Here is a 26,615-nt window from a genome sequence, read left to right on the forward strand (position 1 = left end):
TCTTGGGCCAGCTGGCAATACCACAGTGGGGTCTGCCGTGAGGGAGAAACAGCACAGTGGGCCGAACACTCGCCCAGCATGCCTGAGGCCGAGTCCCACGGCCAACGCCACATAAACCCAGGCCATGGCAGGGCACACCTGACATCCCAGCACTCCAGCACTCCGGAGGTAGAGGCAGAAGGATCGGGCTTCGTGAAACCCTACCTCAGATGAGGGAGGGGGCTGGATGGGTGAAAGCACTTTCACAAACCTGAGGACCTGAGTTCAAATCCCTCAAACCTACATAAAAGCCAGGAACACAGCAAGGACTATGTGTAGCCCCAGAGACCCTACAGAGGGTAGGAGGAGAAAGCAGAAGAGCCCTAGAATCTGGGAGTCCATGGCCAACAAGAAGAAAGGCCCTGTCTGGAACCAGACGGAAGATAAATGGCCGCCCTGATTTCCAAATGTGCTGGGACAAACTCGTGAACTCACAGATGTTTTAGATGTCACTTCAAGGCCAGGTATGCTGTTGATCACCTGTAATCCCAGCATTCCAAAGGCTGAAGGCAGAAAGTTCATGAGTTCAAGGCCATCCTAGGCTACATAGTGAGTTCCAGGCCAGCCTGAGCTACATAGGGAGCCCTGTACTTAAAGAAATAATTATCAACACTAAAGCAAAGACATGCTGATGTGGAGGAAGCACCCTTCTATTTGTGGGGTCCAGCTGTGAGTCTTAGCCCTCTTATATTAGTCTCCAAGCCCTCCTGGGGGTGATATCCATCTTTCAAGAGACCCAAGGGAGTTCTAGGGCCTTCCAGGGCTCCTCAGAACAGTCCCCAGCCTGCACAAGCATCCTTTGCAAACACGGAAGGAAAACTGTAGAAGGTTCCAGAAGAGACCCCCAGGAACCAGTAGCATCTCCCACACACACCTGCCACCAAATCTCCCCTCTGGAGATCCTGGGGCTCAGAGCCACCACCCTTCCCTGCCTATACAAAGGTTCTGAGGAAGTAGGGGGTCTCGGCTGGGGTGGAGAGGGAAGAAGCAGCAGACACCGAGGGGGGACTGGGGTGGGGGGCGCTGTCCTAGGTGGTGTTTATAAGACCCCGTGGCACCTCTCCAAGCAGTCTTTATGAAACCCGAGTGGAGAGGACCGAGAATCACTGATGGCACCTGGAAGCTGGAGTGGGGATATACCAGGACCCTGAGGTCTCAGAGAAGGTGCCTGCCGGGGGAGATTCCTACATCCCCAGGCCCCTCCCTCCATACTCCCCCTATCCTCTCTCCATCCTTCACTGCGAGCATCCCAGGCGGGCCCAGGAGGCGGAGCTTGCGGGTGACCCGGGCGGTGACGCGCTTACGGCTCCGCTGATATAGAGGCGCCCGGGGGCGCAGAGACAGCTCCGCAGCCGCCACCTCACCCAGTCTCCAGAGCCACAGCGGCCCGTCGACACCAGTCCATCCGCTGCTACCAGCAGCACCACCACCGCCATGCGAGAGATCGTGCACCTGCAAGCCGGGCAGTGCGGCAACCAGATCGGGGCCAAGGTGCGCCGGGCTGAGGGAGGGGTGGCGACGGGAGGGGCGCAGAGAGGGGTCTTTGGCTCCCCTAAGACTCACCCAGGAATTCTGCATCCCCAGGGTGGTGGGGGAGGGGAGCCAGGACAGAGCCAGGCCGGGAACAAAGAGACCGGTGATGGGGGCAGGGCCTGGCCTTGTGTCCCTTGGCCACAGCTGGCCTCACAGCTGGGCCACTGTCACCCTCAGCTGCCGGCACAAAGAGGCACGGCCCCTCCTCCCAGGGCTGCCGCCGGGATGGGATGGCACCGAGTGGCTCTGGTGGGGCCCATCCTGTCCCTACCCCCCACTTCTTGCTGGCTCATGCTAGCTGTGGCTTTGAGTTCCCCAGTCACCTAGCAGGAGAGCAGTCAGGAACTGGAGAAGTGGTTTTAAGGGTGTTCCAGACACAGCATCTCTCAGCCCGTCCTTCCCGACTGTCATTGTGCCCCAGTCCTAGCACTTGGGAGGTAGGGGCAGGAGCCCAAAAACAGCCTCCCATACACAGTAAGTTGGAGGTCAGCCTGGGCTATGTGAAACCCTGTGTTAACAAATAAATAAGTAAATAAATAAATAAACAAACAAACAAACAAATAAATAAATAGGGGCAGTGTCGGTCAGTGGGTAGAGCCTTTGCCCAGGTGTTGTGGTACATACCTGTCACCCCAGCCACTAGGGAGGTGGAGGCAGGAGTTCAATATCATCCTAGGCTTTCTAGTGACTTTCAGGCTAGCCTGGGCTATAGGAGACCCTGCCTAAAAAATAATAAACAACGATTTAAAAACAAAAAACAGCAAATCAAAAAAAGCTACCCAACCCTTCCCGTCGCCCATCCCCACATCAAACAAACAAACAGTAGGGCAGGCAGCATGGCTCCTCCGGTGCTGATTGCCAAGCTCGACAACCCAAGTTTGATCTCCATGTGCCGGAAAGGAAGAAGGGCCTCTGGCAAGCTGTCCTCTGGCCTCCACTCAAGCATGTGGCGTGAGGCTCACCCACATGAAATAAACTGTTTTTAAACAGTAACAAAAGGAACATCTACTCAACTTTGCCATCACACGTCTCTCCCTAGTTCTGGGAAGTTATTAGTGACGAACACGGCATCGACCCCACCGGGACCTATCATGGGGATAGTGACCTCCAGCTGGAAAGAATCAATGTCTACTACAATGAGGCCACAGGTATGGTGGCCAGTGGGGTGGACACCTTCTGTGGGTAGGGGGGTGGCAGGAAGGGACAGGATGTGCCCAGGAGCCTGCTGGGCCTGGCGCTCACCCCAGCCTTCATCCATCTGCCGTCTCCACAGGTGGAAATTATGTTCCCAGAGCCGTGCTGGTTGACCTGGAACCCGGCACCATGGACTCCGTCCGATCCGGCCCTTTCGGCCAGATCTTCCGGCCAGACAACTTTGTGTTTGGTGAGTCCCTGTCCGGTGTGGGCACACATGTTTGTTTTCATTTCTAATTAGCACCAAAGAGCCCACAGTGATTGCTGCAGACTCAGAGGGGACAAGGCAGCCTCCAACTGGCCATATAGGTGAGGCTGGCCTTGAACTAGCTTACACGGTTTAAGATGACCATGAATACCTGATTCTCCTGCTGCCACCTTCCCAGTTCTGGGATGGCAGGTGGGTTTCTGTGCCGCTGGGGGTGGAGCCCAGGGCTTCCTGCATGCCAGAGGAGCACTGTAGTGACTGAGCCCCAGCCCCAGCCCTCTGGAGATGGTGTATGTAGGAAGGATGTGAGCAGGTTCCGTGTAGACACCATACTTTTCTAGAAGGGCTCTGAGCTCATCTTCCAATTAGGAGAGGAGTCAGTCCACGACCACAGGGCCGGTGTTTAGCAATCCATTTCCAATCCGTCCTTAGAATGGACGCAGGGATGGCAGCAGATCAGAGTGGGAGCAAGCAGGCGGCTCTCTTGTTCCCTACTGCAGCCCCAGCTAGCAACCTTGGGCAAGGGAGTTTCCCCTCTCTGATGGATACAAAGTTTGTGGAAGATAACTGTGTGCCGGTGTGGGTATGGTGCATAAAGGTCCTCCGGAAATGGCTGAGGAGAGAAAGATACAAAAATGGGAGGTGGGCCAAAGAGCATGCACACAAAGTGTGTGTGTCCCAGAGAGAGACAGAGAGGAGGAGGAAATAAGAAAGGAAGGCAGAGAGAAAAGAAAGAAAGGAAAAGATTAAAAGGCTTGGGGAGATGACTCAGTTGCTTGGTGTGCAAGCATGAAGATGTGAGTTCAAATCCCAAGCACCCATTTGAAAATACAAGTACAGGAACTCATGTCTGTAACGCTAGCTCTGGGGAGAACAGTGACAGGCGAAACCTAGAGCTCACTGGCAGGCCAGTCTAGCCATGTGAGAGACCCTGTCTTAATAATTAAATAAATAAATAGATAGATAGATAAGGTGGAGAGAGATAGAGGTCACACACCGGTGACATGGAGCAGAGGCCTGCTAGAGGTGAGAGAAGGGCCCTGTGAATACGGGTAGAGAAGGAATTTCAGGCACTGGTGCAAAGGTCGCAGAGCTGATGAAGGAGCATCCAGGAGGCCCGCGTGACTCTAGCAGAGGGAAGGAGGAGAGATGGAGGTCGAGGCAGGAGGGAACAGGGCAGGGCCAGCGGGACTTGTGGGCTACAGGGTGGGGAGGAAGTGGGGAGGGGGAGAGGGACAGCTGGGACGGACTCAGCTCACGGGCGCCCTCTGGCGGCTGCAGGGAGCACCGACGTGACAGGTCGCAGCCCGGTCTGGGCACTCCTGGGAGGAACAGAGATTTTTCAAGCTTATGGGGTATGGTTTTATTGAGCTTTTTGTAGGAGCCTTCTAGCTTCTGGATGAAGGTGTGGCGAAACTGAAACACTTACTATTAAATATAATAATTATTATAGCACGTAATAATCGGCGCTGGAGAGATGACTTAACCGTTGACAGCACTCTGCTCTAGCAGGGGACCCTGTTTGTCTCCCAGGACCCTGGTGACCCTTCAGCCATCTTCAACTCTGGCCTCTGAGGGCACTGCACTCATGGTGCACAGACAAACGTGCAGGCAACACATTCACCCACATAAAAAGTACCAATAAGATAAGCTGGGCATGGTGGTGCACTTGAGAGGCTGGGCTAGAGGATCTGAGTTCGAGGCCAGCCTGGTCTACAGAGGAATTCTAAGACAGCCAGGGCTGCATAGTGAGACCCTGTCTGGGGGGAGGGGGGAGGAGAAATTAAGTAAATAAAAGAATAAAATAAAATTTGAAAGATAACTATAATTAAATTAATTACATCCTAATCATAATGATTGTTTGATAATAAACTATCAACTACTATTTATGCCTATTATATTAAGTGACTGTTGTTAATAATAATAGTTTGCTGTGTTATTACACAGTAGGGTTACTGCAGACAGTGACAATATACAGAATCTCAAGCAGCTGAGGGGAAAGACTTTAAATGTTTGTAGGATAAATAAAACAGTGATGTCCGTTTGAGGAAGTTGATATCTTCATCCTAATTCAAACATTGGACAGTATAGCCCTGCATCAAAATACAGTGTGCCCCCCCCACAAATGTGTATAAATTTTATGTCTTGGCCGAAAAATAAATCTGGAGCCTGGTGTGACAAAGGAGCTACCAGGAGGCCTGTGTGGCTGGGGCAGAGGGAGTGGGGGGCACAGATGGAGGCAGAGGCAGGAGGGAACTGGGCCCGGTGAGCACTCCCCTGGTGTGCACAAAGTCCTGGGTCCGCGGCCAGCACCCTAGAAACTGGGTTTCCTGATATCTGTCAACATCTCAGCGCTCAGTGGAGCAGGAGGGTCAGGAGTTCAGGGGTATCCTTGGCTACACATGGGGTTTGAGACCCTGTTATTAAATAAACAAATAGTCCAAGCCTGGCATGGCAGCCTATCCCAGTCATCAAAGCACTTAGCAGGCAGACAGCCAGAGTCCATGAGCAGCCAGAGCCACATGATGAGAATCTATATAAAAAAATAAAATAGCCGGGTGGTGGTGGTGCACGACTTTAATCCCAGCACTCGGGAGGCAGAGCCAGGCGGATCTCTGTGAGTTCGAGGCCAGCCTGGGCTACCAAGTGAGTCCCAGGAAAGGCGCAAAGCTACACAGAGAAACCCTGTCTCAAACTCCCCCCCAAAAAAAAGCCTCACTATATAGCCATGGCTGCTGCCCTAGAACTCGATATGTAGACCAGACTGGCCTTGAACTCACAGAGTTCCACCTGATCTACCTCCCCAGTGCAGAGATGCACACCACCACACCCAGCTAAAATAACTGCTATTAAAATAAAAATAAACCAGGCAGTGGGTGGTGGCGCACGCCTTTAATCCCAGCACTTGGGAGGCAGAGGCAGGAGGATCTTTGTGAGTTCGAGGCTAGCCTGGTCTACAGAGCTAATTCCAAGATAGGCTCCAAAGCTACACAGCTATCAAAATAATAATAATAATAATAATAATAAAGTAAAAATAAATAAAATAAAATTAACCACCACAGTCCCAAAAAGTAAATTCAATAATTCAAATAACAATAATGTTAACATTATTCTTCCAGCCTTTTCAGTGTCATTTATTAATTTCTGAGACAGGGTCTCATGTAGCCCAGGCTGGCCTCAACTCACTATGTAGCTGTGGCTAGTCTTGCATGCCTGATCCTCCTGCCGCCACCTCCTGAGTGCTGGAATGACAGGTGAGGCTAGCACATTTGGCTTCTGCCCTGGTGAGGAGGGAACGCAGGGGAACCCAGGGCCTCGTGGGCAGGCCTCTACCCTCCGAGCCCGGTCCGGGACTCCTGTCATTTTATTGTCTAATGATTCAGACGCTAGGGTTCAGCGCTGGCGGTTTGGAGGGTCCACCCTTCCCCATGCCTGCGAATCCAAGCCTGTCTCTTCCCCAGGTCAATCCGGAGCCGGCAACAACTGGGCCAAGGGTCACTACACCGAGGGCGCGGAGTTGGTGGATGCGGTCCTGGACGTAGTGCGCAAAGAGGCGGAAAGCTGTGACTGCCTCCAGGGCTTCCAGCTGACCCACTCGCTGGGTGGTGGCACCGGCTCGGGCATGGGGACCCTGCTCATCAGCAAGATCCGGGAGGAGTTCCCAGACAGGATCATGAACACGTTCAGCGTGGTGCCATCGCCCAAGGTCTCGGACACCGTGGTGGAGCCCTACAACGCCACGCTGTCTGTGCACCAGCTGGTGGAGAACACGGACGAGACCTACTGCATCGACAACGAGGCCCTCTACGACATCTGCTTCCGCACGCTCAAGCTCACCACCCCCACCTACGGGGACCTCAACCACCTGGTGTCGGCCACCATGAGTGGCGTGACCACCTGCCTGCGCTTCCCGGGCCAGCTCAACGCGGATCTTCGCAAGCTGGCGGTGAACATGGTACCCTTCCCCCGTCTCCACTTCTTCATGCCGGGATTCGCACCCTTGACCAGCCGGGGCAGCCAGCAGTACCGGGCCCTCACCGTTCCTGAGCTGACTCAGCAGATGTTCGATGCTAAGAACATGATGGCCGCGTGTGACCCGAGACACGGCCGCTACCTGACCGTGGCCGCTGTCTTCCGGGGACGGATGTCCATGAAGGAGGTGGACGAGCAGATGCTAAGTGTGCAGAGCAAAAACAGCAGCTACTTCGTGGAGTGGATCCCCAACAACGTCAAAACAGCCGTGTGTGACATCCCGCCCCGCGGCCTGAAGATGGCAGCCACCTTCATCGGCAACAGCACCGCCATCCAGGAGCTGTTCAAGCGCATCTCGGAGCAGTTCACCGCCATGTTCCGGCGCAAGGCCTTCCTGCACTGGTACACGGGCGAAGGCATGGACGAGATGGAGTTCACCGAGGCCGAGAGCAACATGAACGACCTGGTGTCCGAGTACCAGCAGTACCAGGATGCCACGGCTGAGGAGGGCGAGTTCGAGGAGGAGGCCGAAGAGGAGGTGGCCTAGGCCTCCTGCCCATCACCCTGACCCGGGGGCATACCAGCAAAGCTTTGACCCTGAACACTCCACATCTGCCCGCAGCTGCCTCCCCACCTTGGACCCCGAGAGCCTCATCATCGGCCCTGCTAGCACCGTCCAAGCCCAGAGCCCAGGTTGCTTCTACTTACTTCACCTTTAACCCCTGAACTCCACCTTCTCTCCAACCCTCTTCTAGTACCCATAAGCGCCCCCCCCCCCCACTCTTCACGTCCTTGGATCTTAAAAATCGTGTCTTTTATCCCACAGCCTTCCCCTGCCCTCCTGCACCATTCATTACCCACCTCTGACATCCCCAGATGTCTCTCTAGGACTTGACTTACATTTTACCCATGCCTCAAGCCCGCTTCACCTCTCACCTTACCTTACCTTTGACCTCACAGCTCCCCACTCCCGACCCAGCCAGCACCCTCACTCTGGCTCCCGTAAGTCCCGGCGTGTTCCTGCCCTCGTGCCTTAGTTTAGCTGCTACCAGCTTGGCTTTACCAGGGAAGAGCTGGAGGGAGAGGAAAGAGAGGCCTGTGGCCTGGGGTGAGAGAGCTCCTCCCCGCTGCCCACCCCACCCTGCTCTTTGCTGACCCCCCCATCAATAAAAGAGTCATTGCTTTGATATGGCTTTCTGTTCAATTTATTTTCTTCTCTGAGGGCAGCCAGGGAGGGGAGTGGCCCACAGGGTGGAAGAGGGCCACTGAGGACTGAATGAATAGAAAAAATAAAAAGGACAGGAAAGGCCACGGCGGCTCCTAAGTGGCGGAGGAGAAGGTTTATTGTAGATGTGTGGGAGAGCACAGTCAGAGTCCAGAGTGGACATGACCAGACTGAGCTGGGTCATGTGAGGAGACAAGGGGAAGGGAGAAGGGAGAAAGGGGAGCCAGGTGCTGCAGCCAGGGGGCCATAGGTCCAAAAGAAGGGTGTGTGACCAAAAGGTCTGGATTATATAGGGAAGAGGCTCGGGGGGAAGGGCAGCCCAGCCCCTGTGCTGGCGAGTTCAGGGTAGAGGGCGGGGTATGCCAGCCATACATGACTACCTATAATAGGTAGGGACTGAGGGATGCTGGGAGAACCTGAAGGCCAGGTCCACTTTGACATGTTAACTCGGCACCTCAGCCATTTGTCCTGGGTTTGAAAGTTAACAAAGACCAGATCTTGGGTTGGTGGGATACAGGGATTGCAGAGCCAAACAGACCAGGCTAGACCAGACCAACCCCAAGATACAGGATAAGTCCTTTGCACACCAGGAGCATGATGTCTACTCTCTGCTCTCGTTACTAAAGTTGGGACCACAGTCTGTACCCTAAGAAGTCAAATAGGATTTGTTCAGTGTGGCCACACTGAGGAGGTGGGCCTGAGAGGGCCCTGGATTTGTCTCTCTTCCCAATGTGGCCACACTGAACACATCTCTTCTTCTGCATTTGGTTTGGTTTGGGTTTTTAGTGTTCTTGAGTCAGGGTCTCACTATATATCCCTGGCTGTCCTGGAACTCACTATGTAGTCCAGGCTGGCCCCAAACTCACTGAGCTCTGCCTGCCTCTGCCTCCTGAGTGCTGAGATTAAAGATGTAGCTAATTGGGTTGTTTTAATTGGTTTCTCAAGGATGGGTAGCCACACTTGACTTTTCTTTAATCATTTTTTTTATATTTTTTTAAATATGATGTTGATTTTATTTGTAATTATGTATATGGGTTTGTGGAAGCCAGAGGCGTCACATCCCCTGGAACTGGGGTTGTGAGCCACCCGTGTGAGTGCAGAGAACCCACGTCTTGTGCAAGAGCAGTCCTTATTCTTAACTACTGAGCCACACCTCCAGTGTTCTAAACTTAACATCTTGGGGTACAGACAGAGACTCTTAAGTTTGGTAACACCCAGGCCTGTCTTCAGTCAGTTCTGTGACCTCTCTCAGTGAGGTGTATGTATGAGGGTGTGTGTGTGTGTGCGCGTGCGCGCGTATGAGGGGTGTGTATGGGGCATGTATATGAGGTGTGTGTGTACATATAAGGTATGTGTATGAGGTGTGTATGTGTGAGAGGTGCATGTGTGTATGATGGGGGGTGTGCATTTATGTGTATGTGGTGTGTGTATGTGCACATGCGCATGCATCACCTGACCAGGTCTGGACCTCTCTGCATCTCCATCAGGACCCCTGCATGACCCCAGCAATCACCCTCTGGGACTCTCTTTTGCTCTTCATTGTAGCTCCCCCCCTGTAAATGAAACAACAGGAAATTACCTGGGTGGTCTTCACAGATTTTCAGGGGACTCAGAAAGAAAGGATCTGGGTGTGACCATGGGATCTCCCAGCCTGGCCCTACTTCTCACCCGCCCTGTCCCCACCTAGGCTAGGAAGCCAGAACTTCTGAGTTGCTCACAGCGGGTGGGGGCAGGGGCCTCCTTCGTCTGGAACGTCACCCTGTTAAACTTCCTCTCTCAGCCACACAGGAAGCTGAGCAGATCAGGGGCCCTGCCCCAAGCAAGCACAGGCTCCCCCAGCCCCAGGAGCCTAGGGGAAAGGGCCCAGCTGGGCCAGCCCTGCGGAGACCATGGGATCCACAGAGAAGTAAGAGCTGGCTTCCCTCTATCCTGCACTGCAAGATTGCCAGGCCTCAGACGGGGGAAAAAAAAAAAAACCATGGTAGCTGGGGCTTCGGCAGGGGAGGACCCACCCACAGGGGTGGACCCTCAGGCACCTGTTCAGGCCGCGCATGATTCCTCTTCAATTTTCCTGGCTCCAGATCTGTGTGATGAGGACAGGGGTTTTAGGAGCGTGACGCCCCAGTAAGGGCGGTGTTTTAGAAGGTGGTTTCCGGAGGGGATAGGTGTGAGAGGGTATGGTGGGAGACCGTGTGTCAACCTTAGTGGGGGGCTCATGGGTGCCTTGTGTTCACATGACGAGGGTGCTGGAGGAGCCCATGTCTGGGTGTAACGGGATGGGAAAGAGTGTCAGCCTCTGACAACTGAGGCCCAGCATCTTCTTCAAGATGCGGCAGGCAGGCAGGCACAGGGAAGGGGAGGCTGCGGGGCTTACAGTTCAGTGCCAGGGCACCTTGCTCTCCTTTCTCTGCTGCCGAATGTGGACCTCCCTCACAAAATGTCCTTCAGAAACACAAGGACAAGCCTTAAAAATTCTCAGAGGCACAGAGAGAAAAGAGACAGGACACTGGGCACACACCTGAGCCTGCAGTTCTACCCCGCAGATTTAAGGGACAGACACCAGACAGAATCACAAGTGTGCGTCACACACACACACACACACACACACACATGCTTTCTACACTCAGACACACCATCACAGGCCAGGTACTGATGTCCCTCCCCCATCTCTCTTGCTTTGTTTCTCTTGTTTTCTCTCTCTCTCTCTCTCTCTCTCTCTCTCTCTCTCTCTCTCTCTCTCTCTCTCTGGACCCTCAGTCTCTCTCCCTCTCCTTTCTCTTACCCTGCTCTCTCTGTCTCTGTCTCTAGTTCTCTCTTTGGAGACAGGGTCTCAGTATGTAGCCCTGATTGACCTGGAACTCATATATAGACCAGGCAGGCCTTGAACCCACAGAGATCTGACTGGGCTTAAAGGTATGGCCACCATGCTGGCTTCCTCTCTTTTTCCTTCTCCTCTCTACCTACCCCCCCTCCCATCCTTCAGCCGCATTCACACTTAGCTCCACCCCTCAGGGTGCCCACACTGACACACCTAGTTACACACACATGTTCAGAATAGGGAACACACACAGAGGCACAGACGCGAGAATCAGAGGCCCTCCCTCCCGCTAAAGCCCCCTCATGCCCGCAGAAAACAACCCCCTGCTGTGTTTGACTGGTTCTTCGAAGCAGGCCGCCCCCACTCCCTGGAGGAGGGTAAGTTGAGAGGGCTGGGGCTGGAAGGACGGGAGGGAGGACTTGAGGTCCGGAGGATGTGAGCTCAGCGGCTGCTCTCCCTGCAGATCCCCAGATCCTGCGGCAGTTCCCGCCGGACTTCCGGGAACAGGTATTCAGAAAGCATCTTTGTCACCCTAGGACTGGCCCAACAGAGGGGTGGGCCTTGAACCCTGAACTGAGGGGTGAGGCTGACATGAGCCCTGTGTTAATGCTCCTTCCCCTCTCCAGGAGGCCATGCAGATGGTGCCCAAGTTCTGTTTCCCTTTTGACGTAGAAAGGTATGGAAGGGACGGAGAGGTGGGGACTCCCAGGCTCTTGGGGACTCCAAGAAGGACCCTGACAACTAAAGAATTATAGGCACAGGGACCCAGAGACCCAAGAACTGAAGCCAGGTGGTCCCTCAGAGGGGACTCGGTGTCAGCATAAGTGTGTGTTCATGGGTGAGCGCTGGCATATGGAGGCCAGAGGCAGATCCTATGTTGTTTCCCAGAAGCCGGCCACAGTTTTCTTTCTTTTTTAAATTTTATTATTATTATTATTATTATTATTATTATTATTATTATTATTACTATTATTGAGACAGGGTCTCTCTACATAGCCCTTGCTGTTCTGGAACTCACTATGTAAACCAGGTTGACCTTGAACTCAGAGATCTGCCTGCCTCAGCCTCTAGGATTAAAGGTGTCTGCCTCCACCGCTGCCACTGCCGCTGCCATCACCACATGGTCATCTTTCTCTTTTTTTTATGTGAACCAGCCCCACATTGGTTTGGTTTGGTTTTGTGTTTAGGTTTCTTTCCTGTATTTTTGCCTGCATGCTTGTCTGTGCGCCACATGCATGCCTGGTGCCCAGGGAGGTCAAAAGAGGGCATCAGATCCCCTGGAACTGGAGTTAAGACATTGTGAGCCACCATATGGGTCTGGGAACCAAACTCTGGGAGAGCAGCTGGTGCTCTAACCATCAGGCTGTCTCTCCAGCCCCTATACACCTTGTTCGACACAGGGTCTCTCACTGGCTTGGAGGTCTTCAAGGAAGCTTGACAGGCTAGCCATCGGCTCCCAGGGCTTTCATGATTTACCTCCCTGGCTCCAGGGTTATAAGTGTTCACCAGTACACCAGATTTTATTTTATTCTATTCTATTATTACTGTGTGTGTGTGGTGTGTGTGTGTGTGTGTGTGTGTGTGTGTGTGTGTGTGTGTGTGTGTGTGGTGGGGGGGTGTGCCTGCACCGCAGGAGTCCAAGGTCAAAGGATAACTGTGGAATTGGTTCTCTCCTTCCACCCACGCGGCTCCTCGCCACCAGGCTTGCATGGCAAGCCCCTTTTCCTGACAAGCCACCTCCCTGGCCTCCAGATTTTCTCTCTTTTCAAAGATGGGCGTAGGGGCTAGAACTGAGGTCTTCAGTCTTACAGGGCACACACACATCTTAGTGATGGAGCTATGAGAACAGCCTCCAGGAAGGACTCAGGGCTCCTGACTGGAGGGCACCCACAGAATACTGAGCTCAGACGGCAAGCGGACAAAGAAACCGTGCATTCCCGGGCCGTCTGCAGAGTGTGACGGGAGGGACTGAAGAGCAAGAAGTCAGGCAAGACATGCCCAGTCTCCAGCAGAGCCTTTCCCCCTCCAGGGAGCCGCCCAGCCCTGCCGTCCAGCATTTCACCTTCGCCCTCACTGACCTGATGGGCAACCGGAGATTTGGCTTCTGCCGCCTGCGAGCCGGTGCGTGCAGTTGCCTCTGTATCCTCAGGTGGGTGACATGGGGACCTGAAACCGAGTGGGGACAGATGGGAACAAACACTAGGCCTCGTGCCGGACACAGAAACCCACGACCGGTCAGAGTGCAGGGACCGTAGAGTGTCCAGCCCCAAACGGGATGTGTGTGTCACCACCCTCCACACAAGGCTGAGGGACCATTTCGGAGGTGAGGGCGGAGAGACCATAAAGTCCAGAAGGACCAGAGTGAAACAGTGTCTCCTGGACACTACAGAACCCACGCTCATGAACGCACAGAGGCGCAAGACCTGCAAGCCTTCAAGCCAGCCCAGACCCCAGCATGGGGGGCAGGGCTGGTGAAGTCCTGGGGTAGAGAGCATTCTTCTCCTGGGAGGCTTGCAGTCTCCAGTGGATGGCTCTACACCGTGTACTTACAGATAACACTAAATGGACTCAGGGAGGGTTTGTTGTTGTTGTTGTTGTTGTTGTTGGAGGGAGGGGTAGGGGTTTGAGACAGGGTCTCACTATGCAGCCCTGGCTGGCCTGGAACTCATTATATAGACCAGGCTGGCCTCAAACTGCCAGAGATCCTCCTGCCTCTGACTCCTGAGAGCTGGGATTAAAGGCGTGTGCCACCACACTTGGCTGATTGAATAGGTTTTAAAGACAACATTGCATGAAGTTGAAAGGGGAAGGTTGGGGGAGATACTAAAGGGGTGGATTTGATGGGGTGGATTTGATGGGGGTAGATTTCATACACACATGAAATTCTCAAACAATAAATTTGTAAAATTACAAGGTCCTTCAGGGGCACTTTCTAGACCCTGACCCCTCCCTGCCTTCTCTCTCTCTCCAGCCACCATCCCTGGTTTGAAGTGTTCTACAAGATCCTCAATACTGTGGGGGACCTCCTAGCCCAGAACCAAGTGAGAGCAGCCCCACCCTCAGTTCCCACCCCAGCCCTTCCATCACCTCACCCTAGCTGAGGCAGTTCTCAGGGTCCCACAGCCTGAGAGGAGACCCTCAGAATCCCAAATCGACCCTCCAGGGCAAACTCCTCCTGCATCCCTCAGGTCTCGGAAGCTGAAGAACTCCTACAGAACTTGCAGCAACACCCTCTTCCTGGACCGGGGTTTTCAGGGGAACCAGAGATGGTGAGTAGCCCCCGGTTTTGGGCTCTGGCTTCTTGCTGGCGGCGGGGGCTGCGAGCCCAGCCGGGAAACCACACAGTTACTCCTGTCCCCCAGGGCAGCAGCTTGGCCATCTGGAGCCAGTGTGGGATCCTGCTTCCTGCCCTGGGGAATAGCAAGCTGGTGAGTAGAGCTGCCCCTCTACCCCTACCCCTACCCCGCCGTAGGTGAGGCCACCATCACCAGTGCAGACTGGTTGAATCTTCTCCCCGTGCCCCCACCAGCCTTCTTGTTTTGTGGACCCGGATTCTGCCGGCCTGCCGTCTATTCCTGAGAACGTAAGGAGAACGCAGAGTGAAGGGGAAAAGGAGGGACGGCGAATCTCGGCTATTCGCCCCACGCCCAGCCGCTGTGCCTCTCCATCCCCCAGAGGAATCTCACGGAGCTGGTGGTCGCAGTGAGGGATGAGAACATCGTGGGGCTCTTCGCGGCGCTGCTGGCTGAGAGGAGGGTCTTGCTCACGGCCAGCAAGCTCAGCACGGTGAGGAGGGATCTCCTCCCCCATGGGACCTCGGGGTGGACTCTAAAATCCCTTCATTCAGCCCCACCTGTGGGGACAATCTGAAAAGGCTCCACAGTGGCTCCTCCTCATTGGTAGCACGATCTAGGACAGGCTCATCCACTGAGGACCGGACCTGGCCTAGCTCCAGCGCCCCTGCCCCCCGCCCCCGCCCCTCCTCCGAAGATGGGGCCTTGGCTCAGTGGGTAAAGTGCGCTTGCCTAGCAAGCGTGAAGCCCTGGGTTCCATTCCTAAACTGGCATCAACCAGGCCGGCAGGCATGGTGCGACACACCTGTAATCTCTGCCTGAGGCAGGAGAATCAGAAGTTCAAGGTCACCCTGAAATACCTAGCTTGAGGCTAGCCCTGATACAGGAGACCCAGGTCTCAGTAAACAAACAAATAAATAAGGACGTTTGAAACAATTCTAGAGCCAGTGATATGATTCGGCGAGAAAAGGTGTGTACGGCACGGCACACATGGTGGAAGGAAAGATGGACCTTATGAGTTGTCCTCCAGTGTGCACAAGTGAGCACACTCACACACACACACACACACACACACACCCACACACACACACACGCACACACACACACACACACACACACACACACACACCACTCACAAATAAACAATTTTATTTTTTATTTCCTGCTCTGCTTTTACGTTTTACATTATTTTTTAAGATTTTTTTTTTTTTAATGTGTATGTCTGTCTGTGGTGCTGGAAGAGGCCGGAAGAAGATCCCCTGGCACTGGAGTTAGAGGCCGTTGGGAATAACCTTGTGGTTGCTGAGAACAGGTTCCTGTGCAAGAGTGGACGGTGCTTTAACCACTGAGCCGCCTCTCCTGCCCCTCAAGTGTGTTTCTGTGTGTTCAGCGTTTTTGTTTTTGTTTTGTTTTTTTTTTCAAGACAGAGTCTCAGTGTGTAGCCCTAGCTGTCCTGGGACTCTCTCCACAGACCAGGAACTCACAGAGATCCACCTGTCTGCCTTCCCGAGTGCTGGGACTAAAGGCCTGTGTCACCACCGCCCGGCTGGTTTTTAGCTCTACGTTTTTTGTGGTTTTATGTTTTTATGGTTCTGGGGTTGAGACCCAGGGCTTTGCACAGGGTAGGCGAGCTTTCGTTACAGGGCCATATCCTCGGCACTGGTTCTGTTTGGAGGGCCTGTTTGTTTGTTCTGTGGTTGCCTTTGTGAGATGACATCTTACTGATTCGGCCTGTGTTCCACAGCCTGAGTGTGTAACACAGCCCGAGTGTGTAACACAGCCTGAGTGTGTTCCACAGCCCGAGTGTGGAGGTCAGGGAACAACTTGTAGGAGTTGGTTCTTTCCTTCTACCATGTGGGACACTGGGAATCGAACTCAGGTCCTCGGACTTGGCCACAGGATCCTTTACTCTCTGAGCCATCACACCCATCCTGTTCTGTTGGGGTATTTGTCTGTTTGTTTTATTTTGTTTTTGAGACAGTCTCACTCCAGTCCACACTGACCTAGAACTCGTTCTGTAACTGAGCATGGTCTCAAACTCACATCAATCCCCCTGCTCTGACTCATGAGTGCCGGGATTACAGAACCACCGCATGAAACTTAAGAGCTGTTTTTTATCTGAGCACATGGAGCTGTAACTGCCCAAAATCTTTGGTCTCTTCTTCCTTAGAGGGTCTGAGTTCCGCCCAGCTCCCCAGCAATGGGTGGAGGAGACAGGACAGATGGGGGAGGTCGAAGCGCCCATCTCAGCGACCCAGGAGGTGGGGGAGTCTAAGGCCTAATTCCACCACCTCCCTCTCCTCCTTACCCCCAGCTGACAGCCTGCGTTCACGCGTCCTGTGCTTTGCTCTACCCCATGCGCTGGGAGCACGTCTTGATTCCCACGCTGCCCCCACACCTGCTGGATTACTGCTGGTGAGAAAAGAGGGGGTGAGGGCTGAGGAACATTAGTCCGGGGAGAGCCTGGAGTGTTGCTAACCTTTAATCTTAGCACTTGGGAGACAGAGGCAAGAGGATCTCTTTGTGTTCTAGGCCAGCCTGGTCTACATTGAGGTCCTATCACAAAAAGTTAAAAAAGAAAATAACGAGTTCCAGGCTAGCCTGGGCTACATAAGGCAATCATAGGCGAAAGGCTTGGGGGTTTAAGGCATGTACCTCCCTCCCGTCCTCTCCACAGCGCGCCCATGCCCTACCTCATCGGAGTCCACGCTAGTCTCGCTGAGGTGAGTGCTGAAACACCCGAGACTCGGGCTGGGGAGGGAGCCCCTGCTCTGTGTGGGGCTCTGAATGACAGCCCGCATTTGTCTCCTGCAGAGAGTTCGGGAGAAGGCACTGGAAGATGTCGTGGTGCTGAACGCCGACTCTAACACGCTGGAGACACCCTTTGACGACGTGCAAGCGCTGCCCCCAGACGTTGTTAGTGCCGCCGCCTCCCTCCCCCTGGTCCTCAAGATGGAGCCTCCATCTCTGCCCATCTCAGGGTCTCTCCTGTGTTGCCAGGTATCCCTGCTGAGGCTTCGACTGAGGAAGGTGGTGCTGAGGCCCGGGGAAGGAGTGTCCCGACTCTTCCTAAAAGCCCAGGCCCTGCTCTTCGGAGGGTACCGCGACGCACTTGTCTGCATCCCGGTGAGCAAGTAAAGAGGGGAGATGCCCAAGGACAGGCCTCTTGAAGGACCCTGGAAAAGTCACAACATTAAGAACACCTGGTGGCTTACGGTCTCATGTAGCCTAGGCGGGCCTCAAACTCAATGTACAGCCCAGGATGACCTTGAACTCCTGAACCTCCTCATTTTTTTTTTTTTCTTGAGACTGGGTCTCTTGTAGCCCAGGCTGCCCTGGAGCTCACTATGTCACCCAGCAGCAATCCTCCTGCCTCAGCCTCCCGCACTACCAACATTATTTCATGCTGATAGCCACACTAAAGACGAGGATGAGGTGTCACATGAGTACACAGTAGGCGCCCAGTCAGTGCTTGCTAGGTATGTTATGAGGTTGAAAAAGAGATGGTGAGAGACAGAACAGCCGCAGGGAGCTCTGGAAAGACTCCTTCTTCCAGGGTCAGCCGGTGACCTTCAGTGAAGAAGCTTTCTTGGCTCAGAAGCCGGGGTCGCCGCTGCAGACCTTCCACAAGAGGGCGGTGCACCTGCAGCTATTCAAGCAGGTGAGCTCCCAATGGGGGGCTGAGGGCCGGACCTAAGGTAAGGAACAGGGGGGCGTATCCCTGGGAGCGGGACCTAGCGGGAGGGGCGAGGATGAGCTGCTTTCCCTGAGGGCGGGGCTTAGGGGGAAGGGCGGGCTGCTGACCCCCTGGGGGCGGGGCCTAGGGACCTGGCCTACCGTGAGGAAAAAGGATGGGCTGTGGGTCCCTGAGGGCGGGGCCTAGGGGGAGGGGCGAGGATGGACTTGGGGACAGATCTTGACTTCAGGGGCCAAGTTGGATGCCTAGTCTTTAGGTTTCCTGATTCCTGGGGCCTCGGGAGGGACCTGGCCAGGCTGCCTTCCACATCTTCAGGGAGCAACAGGCACTTCCTTGTTGGGCTTGCGTCTGACCCTCTCTCCCTATCCCAAGTTCATCGAAACCCGACTGGAGAAACTCAATGCTGGGGAAGGCTTCTCAGACCAATTCGAGCAAGAGATCATTGCCTGCTGTGGGGCTTCCTCAGGTGAGCCCCAGGGCTCTTAGCCCATCAACTCTCCAAGCTTAGGCCTGCCTTGGTACTCACACTTCTCTCCGTTCCTCCAGGCGCCCTCCGATCCTACCAGCTCTGGGTAGATAGTCTTAAGGTAACAACAGCCATCCCTGTTCCTGTCCGTAACCAACTTCATCATCTCCTTCTCTCACCACAGGCCCCAGGAAGAGGCTTGGTTAACCCCCCGGGTGGAGGCACAGGGGGGCAGGGCTGCCCAGCAGAAGATAACCGGAGGTGGGAAGTGGAGTGTGGGGTCCAGCCCTGGTGACCTCAGGGGCCCAAGGTTCTCCCCTTTGGTGCTTTCTCCCCCAACCCCCTACAGAAAGGTGGTGATGCCCTCTTGCACTCAATGAAGGCCAAAACCCGACCAGCCGTCAGGAACATGTACCGATCGGTGAGACCAGGCTGGGTGGCAGTTCCTCTTGGCTAGGGTGACCACGGGGAAGGAACAGAGGGAGTCTCTGTGTTGTACATGTATGTGTGCATGTAGAAGATAGAGGCTGGCATTCTTATGTACTTTCCACTTCGGAGTTTGTTTTGGAGAGAGGGTCTCACTATGTGGCCCTGGCTGGCTTTGAACTTACAGAGAGCCACCTGCCACTGCCTCCTGAATGCTGGAATTGTCGTGCCCCACCACACCCAATAAATTTGGGTTTTTTTTGGGGGGGGGTTACATTTATTTATTTTGGGTATTTGTGCCATCGTGCATGGGTGGAGGTCAGAGGACAACTTGTAGAAGTTGGTTGTGTTAGCCCAGCAGTGGTGGAGCACGCCTTTAATCCCAGCACTTGGTCGGCAGAGGCAGGCAGATCTCTATGAGTTCGAGGCCAGCCTGGTCTATAGAGCTAGTTCCAGGGCTATACAGAAAAATCCTGTCTCAATAAATAAATAAATATAATTTTTTAAATAATAAACTTTAGGGCTTCCCTAGAATCCACAGAGAACTGACACCTGAGTTGCACACTGTCCTCCATAGTTGTACCAGGACTCATGTTCCCTCTCCCCCCAATAAAACACACACACACACTAACAGCCAGATCATTTCACTACCTTTGTTACTTAGCTTCCATTCTTGATTTTTTGGGGGGAGGGAGGGGCGTTCTGGAGCTCAAAATTTCCCTCAAACCTGCTTTTACAGTTCAGATTCATCCATTTGATTTTTTTTCTTACGAACTGTATGGCCATGGCAGGCTTCTGGTTATCTAGTTCTTATATCTTTTTTTTTTTTTCTGGAGCTGAGGACCGAACCCAAGCGCTCTACCACTGAGCTAACTCCCCAACCCCTAGTTCTTATATCTTAAATTAACCCATTTCCATAAATCTATACCTTGCCACATGGCTCGTGGCTTACCAGTATCTTACATGTTGGTACTCATGGCGGCGGCTGGCAGTGTCTCCCGTCCATTTGATTTTAACCCTGACACATGATGGTCAAACCTTTGGTTTATGGCAGGGTGACTCCCTTCAGGAACATTGTGCATTAGTCAAAGGTACAGACATAGCTTGGAAGACACAAGGATGGGTGGATGGCAGGAAACAACCATCCTGGGAAGTCAAGTCTGTCTCCCTGTGTCAGGTCTAACGGTATTGGGTCATCATCCTAGGCGAAGAGTGGCTTGAAAGGGGTGCAGAACCTGCTTATGACTAAGGTAAGAAGACCCAGGACAAGTTCCCCACCCACAGGTAATTCAGGGGAGTGAGGATGGTACTCCCGCCCACATGTGCATCCCTTCACAGGACGGAGACTCTGGCCTGCAGAGGGGGGGCTCCCTGAGAACCCCAAGCCTCGTCAGCCGCTCAGATCGCCTGCAACAGCGCCTGCCTATCAGCCAGCACTTTGGGCAGGTGAGGATGCCCATCTCCACCACTACATGTACACATGCACACACACACAGAGGATGCCTGCTCTCCCCCATGCCCCCCCCCCACACACACGGATTCTCCCTAAATCCCCCACTCATACCCAGGGTCCACCAAACTATTTCTGTTTGTTGAGGCTCCAATGTAGCTCAAGCTATTCTCAAACTCACTATACAGCCAAGTATGACTTTGAACTCCTGCTCCACCACACCCAGTTTAAAGAGATCAAACCCAGGACCCTGTGCATGTCAAGCAAACCCTCTACCAACTGAGTTGCATTCTCTCAGCTCCCTGGTTTGGGGGGTTTTTGTTTGTTTGTTTGTTTTTAGACCAGACTCGTCTCAAACTCAGAGATTCACCCCAGCCCTTGTTCTGTTTTTAGAGGAGTTTCACTATGTAGCCAGTCAAACTTGCAATGATGCTCCTGCCTCAGGCTGCAGAGTGCTAAGAGGACAGACACGCAGCGACATGCCTAGCTCTCTTTCCAATTCAAGCTGGAAAGCCCCAGCCCTGAATTCTGCAGCTCCTGGGCCTCTCCCCATTCTTCCTCCCTTATCTTTTTCAGAACAGGCCCCTCCGCCCTAGCAGGAGACTCAGGCGAGAAGAGGGACCTTCTGAATCCCTCGGCGAGAGGTAAGAAATGAAGCAGGTCAAGGTTGGGGGTACAAGGGACTGATGAGGAGGGGTGCCTCCAGACCCTGGAGCAGCCCAATGAAGCCCAGGATGTCCATCCTCATTCCAGGAGCCCTGCCTTGAGCCCCGAGGACACCCAGAGTCCCTGGGCAGAGGAAACTCTAGACGGCAGCTTTCTGGGGTCTGGAGAAGAACTGGATCTGTTGAGCGAGATTCTAGACAGTCTGAGCATGGAAACCAAGAGTGGCGGCCGGCTGAGGGCCAGCCAGAGCTTGAACTGCTGCCAGCAGGGGGCGTCGGAGAGCTGCTTCAGTCTGGTAAGACCCAAGACTCTCACCGTGCCCTCCCAACCTGTCAGTTCCATCCTCACCTGACCTCAACCACACCCCTGCCCCCCACCTCTGCCCAGCCTGACATCCCAGCGAGGTCACCATGGCAACTGGAAGAGGATGAGCATGAGCGATCCCCAGAACTCCAGCCCCGGTCCTTGCCAGGGGACCTGACAGCTCTGCAGGACACTCCATCTTTAGAGGTCGCAAGCTACTCCGTGAACTGTTCTCAGCCGCCCTCAGACATCTCTCCGCAAGCATCTTCAGCAGACCCCAGCTGCCAAGGGGACCCCGCGCTCTCTGCCCCCACCGAGCCTGATCCTAGAATCCCACAAAGCCCTTGCTCCAGGCTCCCCCCAGTGCCCACTCAGCCCAGCCCGCCAAAGAGCCCCCAACTTCTTGCCCCCACAAAGCTCAGCTATGACGCTGTTGGGACATTACAATCCATTCGGTCTCCCTCACACTCCAATTCTCCAGAGAACCCCAGAAACCAGCCTCCCCAGGTCCTGCGGGATCAGGCTCGAGTGCAACCCCTCAAGGAGCTGGGAGTAAGCAACAGGCAAGGGCCCGCCGCCAGGCAGCCTCGCGTTGCTGATCTGAAAAAGTGTTTTGAAAACTAAGAGCAGGGATGTGGAGAGGACCCTGGCTCTCAATAAAGCTGATTTTTTTTCCCCTTGGCAAATTTATCTGGGGCCTCTGTCAGAAACCTACCTCACCCACCACCAGAAGCGACCTCTAACCATCTTAAGGTTCATCTGAAGGCCCTTCCCCGCCATTTCCAGCCTGTTAGGATCCTGAAGAGCTTACAATTCAAACCGAACTCATCTAAGCTGATAGTCCCACAAGCTTTAAAAAAAAAAAAAGAGCCGGGCGGTGGTGGCGCACGCCTTTAATCCCAGCACTCGGGAGGCAGAGCCAGGCGGATCTTTGTGAGTTCGAGGCCAGCCTGGGCTACCAAGTGAGTTCCAGGAAAGGCACAAAGCTACACAGAGAAACCCTGTCTCGAAAAACCAAAAAAAAAAAAAAAAAAAAAAGAAAAAGAAAAAAAAAAGAAACCTTTATTATACCTTACTATCAATTTCATATAAATATATAAAAAGTGAGCAGCCCCAATCCTCCTTTGCCCTCAAAGTGAAGGTCTTTGAAGAACTTTCTTCCCTTCTATTCTTAAGCATTGGGTGAGTCTGATCGCTCAGAGAGGGTGCTGCCTTCCCCCAAGGTCACACAGCAAGGTAGGGAAGACGGATGACAGGGAAGGAGGGGAAGGAGCTAGATGGGCAGGCAGCCCCGCACTGGCTCCTTGGAGTCCTGGGGGGCCCGGGCCTCAGCTGCTGCATGGGAAAACTGAAAGAAAGGACAGGAGGTTTGTTGGGCCTGCAGTCATGGTAGGAGACACAGCAGAGGCAAGATCATACGAGGTAAATGGTGAGGAGGTGAGGTCCCCCGGGCCTGGCATCCCCAGCTTCATGCAGAGCCAAGCAGAGGCAGCATGCTGCATAGCCCACCAGCCGGGTGCTCCCAGGGTTCCCCACCCCAAGTCCTCCTGAGCCATCAGAGGCTGGCATGTCTCCGAGATGGCTGCTGTGGGCCAGGGTGTGCCAAGGCAGTCCTGGGTGGTGGTGGTGGTGGTGGCGGCGGCGGCAGCCTATGGCCGACACCCCGGCGTTCAGATGAGCCGCTCTTCCGGGGGCAGCTTGAGGTTGGGGGGTGGTGGAGCACGGGCACCCACCTGCTCCTCGCTGCTGGGCCGGTAGGTGCCCTCCGTCTGGCGCTTTTCTCGAAGTTTCCGCATCAGCAGGAATAGCCCAACCGCGAGGAGGATGACTCCCAGGATGGAGAAGACCACGATGATGGCGACGAGGCCCTCTGGGGACTGCAGAGAGCAGGAGAGGGCACAGGTGTGACTAACTGCATGTGGGCCCTACTCACCCCACCTAAGTCACCTGACAGGTGCTTCCTGCTCTCTGGGCTTTCGAGGCTCTGCTCAGACCTAGAAACGCCTCCTCAGCACCTCCCACACTGGTGCCTCTGTCCCTGTCCCCTTCACACCTGCCTCCGCTGGGCTGCATGTGAGTGCTTGGGTCCTGGGCAGATACAATTCTCTTGTCCTCCCTTTTTTCCTTTCTTCTGTGTTCTCCGTCTGTTTCTTCAGAGTCTCAGGTAACCCAGGCTGGCCTGAACTTACTATATATACAGCTAAAAATAACTCTGAGCGTCCTGCCTCCTCCTCTTCCACAATGCCAGCTCTGGGACAACAGGCTTGTGTCACCACACCCAGCCCTTTTATGGTCTTTTGATAGGTCTCCTCTACCCCAGGCTGGCCCTGAATTGTGGCAATCCTCCTGCCTCAGCCTAAGAGCTGGGATGACAAGTGCGTATCACCACGCCCACCAGGCAAGACACGATACTTTTTTTTAAGACAGGAACTCACTATGTAGACCAGGCTGGCTTTGAACTCAGAGCTCCACCTGCCTGTCTCTCCAGAGTGTGTGGGCCACCACACCCAGCTGGACGCAATATTCTTGTTCACCCTTACATGGAGAGGTCTTGATAACTCTGTCTGGGACTTTGTTTGTTTGTTTGTTTTGTTTGTAAGGCAGGGTTTCTATGTGTAACAGCTCTGGCTATCCTGGAACTCACTCTGTAGACCAGGTTGGCCTCTAACTCACAGAGATCCTCCTGCATCTATCTCCTGTGTGCTGAGATTAAAGGCCTGTGCCACCACCACCCAGCACTCTGTCTGGGACTCTAAGTGGTCCCATTTCGTGGGTAGAGTGCTTGCCTGGAATGTATAAGACCCTGGTTTTGACTCCCAGCACCCCATAGACCCAGCATGATGGTGCACACGTCAACTCAGCAATGAGGAGGTAAAGGCAGAAGGATCTGGAATTCAAGGTCATGAGGCTACAGAGGAACTTGGAGGCCAGCCTGAGCTACACCAGACCCCACTTAAAAGAGGAGGAGGAGGAGGAGGAGGAGGAAGAAGAGAAGGAAGGAAGGAAGGAAGGAAGGAAGGAAGGAAGGAAGGAAGGAAAGAAACCCAGGGCTAGGGCTGGGGGTAACCTGGTTGGAGACATGCCTAGAATGTGTAAACCTTAACAATAATAATGTCTCTCTACATTGCCAGTGTTCTGGTCTCTCACACACCTGCCCTAGCTGCTTGCACCCTCCCAACTCACCAGGCCCCCATTGGAACCAGGGTCTGGGGATGGAGTTGTGCTATTGGAAGGGTCCGGTGCTGTGGCTGTGGAGCAGAAAGAGAAAAAAATCCATGCCAGGCTCTTCACTAATCACACACACACACACACACACACACACACACCACCATTCAGCCAGACCTTGTAAACTCCTTCCAAGTCTCCAGTTGGAATAGAGACTGCTAGTGCAGCCAGGCCGCCCACTCCACCCTCAGGTGTGGTATTGGTTCCTCCAGCCACCCTCAGCCCAGCAGAGAATAATCTGGCCAAGGTCACCACTGCTAGCCAGACCATTAGAATAGATGGCTTCCAGAACAGTGTCCCCACCACCACCCCCATCACCCTGGCCCAGGGCTCTTAAGGATCTGGGCGGGGCTCAACCTTTCCCTGGAGTGTGTGACTCACACAGCCCCCCCACCCCCAGGCTCCCGAAACTGGAACCAGAGAGACAGAGGGAAGGTCTGCCTGGGTCCACACCTACGAAGGGCCAGCCCTGTCAGCTGGGCCTTCAGGCCTCCTCCAGGTCCCCTGGCTGCTTAAGACTCTCAACTATGCAGACTCAGGTGCCCTGACTCCCCTCCCCTCCTCCACCTCCCGGCTCTGCCCAACAACCCCCAGCTCCCAAATTCCACAAGACTTAAGGACTCAGGAATTCTGGGCTGCGGGTGCGGGGTCTGCTTGATGGTAAAGTGCTTGCCTAACGTGCAAGAAACCGTGGGTTCGAGCCCCAGCAACGCAAAAAAGGGGGTGGGGGGAGAAAAGTTCCGAGGTGGACTAAACTAACTTGTGGTTCAGCCCTGACGCTTTTGGACCCGGTCCCCAAACACATTCCAAGCCCATTCCTCAGACCTTTCACCCTCTCTGGGTAGCAAATGCCCTGCCCTTCTGAGCTCTACCCGGGAACCCTCCTCCCACCCCAGCGCCGCCCGGGACGGTACCTACTTGCTTGACTCCAGCCGGCGGGCAGCATCGGCAGGCCAAATGCCAAGAGCAGCCCCAGGCCTGGGGTCGCCATGAGTTTGGGCGACGAGTTGGTGGCGCCAAGGGCAGGACTTCCCCAGGGCTCCAATTCCTACCGCATCTTGGGTCGAGGACGGCACCTGCGACTCGAGACCTGGGGACCAGACCAAAGGAGAGGCCGTAGCGTGGGGTTGGGGGCTGGACCTAGCTGGGCTCAGGCCCCAGCGACAGGCGACCAAGCTTGGAGTGCGCTCCCCGCCCTCGGCGCCAAGGGTCAGAGATTAAAGATTAACTCTCGGGCCGCGTTCCTGGGCCAGGGAAAGCGAAGGAGGAGGTGGGGACAGGCCAGGCTGCGCGCCCTGCCTCCCTACCTGGCCCAGGCGTCCGAGAGGGACTTGGCGCAGGTTCCCAATCCCGGGTCCCCGGCTGGAACCCCGAATCGCTGTCCTTCACCCTGTCGCTCCGGATCCCACCCGCCCCGCCCGCTCACGTGACCCGGAAAGTTTAGTCACCCACCTAGGCAGGGAGCGCACTTCCGGCTTGTGCACCTGAGCCTGGCTCAGAGGGGCGGGGCCGAGGGGGCGGGGCCGTGCCGCCGGAGCACCTGTAACGGGAACCCGATTGCGACCGGGAGCCGCGCGAGGGGCGGAAGCGGGCAGGTGTAAGGACGGCACATCGGGGTTCCTCGGTAGCGCAGGTATGCAGACGCAGGGGGCGCGGCGACACGCCAGAAAGACACACACCTGTAAGGGGCGGGCTCCGATGCGTAACACTGAAATTCACACCTGAAGTCAGACCTGGTGATGCTTAGTCAGCCAACCAACCTGTGTGGGACTAGCTCTATAGAAAGATACACATGCGGACCTGGATGTGCAATGTATAAACACCGGCTTCGAGTCATACCTGCACGGTAAAGACACCTGGTCAAAAAGCACCTGTGCAGAATTTCGCTCTTGAAGGCCTTACACCCACACTGAAGGACATCCGCAGAGGGGGCTCCACAAACTGGCTTATTGTGTATGAGGTCCACCTGTCAGGAAAGTGTCCGAGAAAGCACTGTGTCCCCATGGCACCCACAAAAAAACACCTGTGTGTGGAAACATCTGGTAGCTGGTGGGGGGGGGGGAGTGTGTGTGGGACTCTCACCCACTCACCACACATGTA

General features: G+C 54.5%; 3 protein-coding genes across 3 annotated transcripts; 2 read left to right on the forward strand and 1 right to left on the reverse strand.

Moving 5' to 3' along the window:
* Window positions 1-1,352: 1,352 nt before the first annotated feature.
* Tubb4a (tubulin beta 4A class IVa) lies at window positions 1,353-8,133 on the forward strand. Its single transcript, XM_052746796.1, has 4 exons — window positions 1,353-1,530; window positions 2,612-2,720; window positions 2,846-2,956; window positions 6,436-8,133. The coding sequence occupies exons 1-4, from the start codon at window positions 1,474-1,476 to the stop codon at window positions 7,491-7,493; spliced, it is 1,335 nt and encodes a 444-aa protein (XP_052602756.1). The 5' UTR covers window positions 1,353-1,473; the 3' UTR covers window positions 7,494-8,133.
* A 112-nt stretch (window positions 8,134-8,245) lies between these two features.
* Window positions 8,246-22,059, forward strand: Dennd1c (DENN domain containing 1C). The gene is made up of 23 exons (XM_052746794.1): window positions 8,246-10,077; window positions 11,302-11,366; window positions 11,453-11,496; window positions 11,616-11,665; window positions 13,019-13,138; window positions 13,961-14,030; window positions 14,178-14,258; window positions 14,352-14,417; window positions 14,519-14,572; window positions 14,665-14,775; window positions 16,597-16,697; window positions 16,960-17,005; window positions 17,097-17,198; window positions 17,283-17,408; window positions 17,839-17,943; window positions 18,352-18,445; window positions 18,526-18,566; window positions 18,795-18,866; window positions 20,077-20,121; window positions 20,210-20,317; window positions 20,898-20,965; window positions 21,075-21,282; window positions 21,375-22,059. Exons 1-23 carry the CDS (start codon window positions 10,061-10,063, stop codon window positions 21,912-21,914), a joined length of 2,334 nt encoding a protein of 777 aa, XP_052602754.1. The 5' UTR covers window positions 8,246-10,060; the 3' UTR covers window positions 21,915-22,059.
* A 277-nt stretch (window positions 22,060-22,336) lies between these two features.
* On the reverse strand, window positions 22,337-25,924 carry Crb3 (crumbs cell polarity complex component 3). Its single transcript, XM_052746804.1, has 5 exons — window positions 25,823-25,924; window positions 25,434-25,605; window positions 24,474-24,538; window positions 23,024-23,167; window positions 22,337-22,638 (listed from the first exon to the last, which is right to left on the reverse strand). The coding sequence occupies exons 2-5, from the start codon at window positions 25,504-25,506 to the stop codon at window positions 22,564-22,566; spliced, it is 357 nt and encodes a 118-aa protein (XP_052602764.1). The 5' UTR covers window positions 25,507-25,605; window positions 25,823-25,924; the 3' UTR covers window positions 22,337-22,563.
* Between the last annotated feature and the right edge of the window lie 691 nt (window positions 25,925-26,615).

Source organism: Peromyscus californicus, unplaced genomic scaffold, assembly GCF_007827085.1.
Source record: "Peromyscus californicus insignis strain IS unplaced genomic scaffold, ASM782708v3 Scaffold_1__1_contigs__length_55948999, whole genome shotgun sequence".
Classification (NCBI taxonomy): Eukaryota; Metazoa; Chordata; class Mammalia; order Rodentia; family Cricetidae; genus Peromyscus; species Peromyscus californicus.

Coding starts and splice junctions, on each gene's coding strand:
- Tubb4a (XM_052746796.1), top strand. CDS start 1,474: ATGCGAGAGATCGTGCACCTGCAAGCCGGGCAGTGCGGCAACCAGATC. Junction 1,531..2,611: donor GCAACCAGATCGGGGCCAAG/GTGCGCCGGGCT, acceptor GTCTCTCCCTAG/TTCTGGGAAGTTATTAGTGA. Junction 2,721..2,845: donor CTACTACAATGAGGCCACAG/GTATGGTGGCCA, acceptor CCGTCTCCACAG/GTGGAAATTATGTTCCCAGA.
- Dennd1c (XM_052746794.1), top strand. Junction 18,567..18,794: donor TCTGGGTAGATAGTCTTAAG/GTAACAACAGCC, acceptor AACCCCCTACAG/AAAGGTGGTGATGCCCTCTT. Junction 20,122..20,209: donor AGAACCTGCTTATGACTAAG/GTAAGAAGACCC, acceptor ATCCCTTCACAG/GACGGAGACTCTGGCCTGCA.
- Crb3 (XM_052746804.1), bottom strand. CDS start 25,506: ATGGCGACCCCAGGCCTGGGGCTGCTCTTGGCATTTGGCCTGCCGATG. Junction 24,539..25,433: donor CGCCGGCTGGAGTCAAGCAA/GTAGGTACCGTC, acceptor TCTGCTCCACAG/CCACAGCACCGGACCCTTCC. Junction 23,168..24,473: donor CTGGTTCCAATGGGGGCCTG/GTGAGTTGGGAG, acceptor TGCTCTCTGCAG/TCCCCAGAGGGCCTCGTCGC.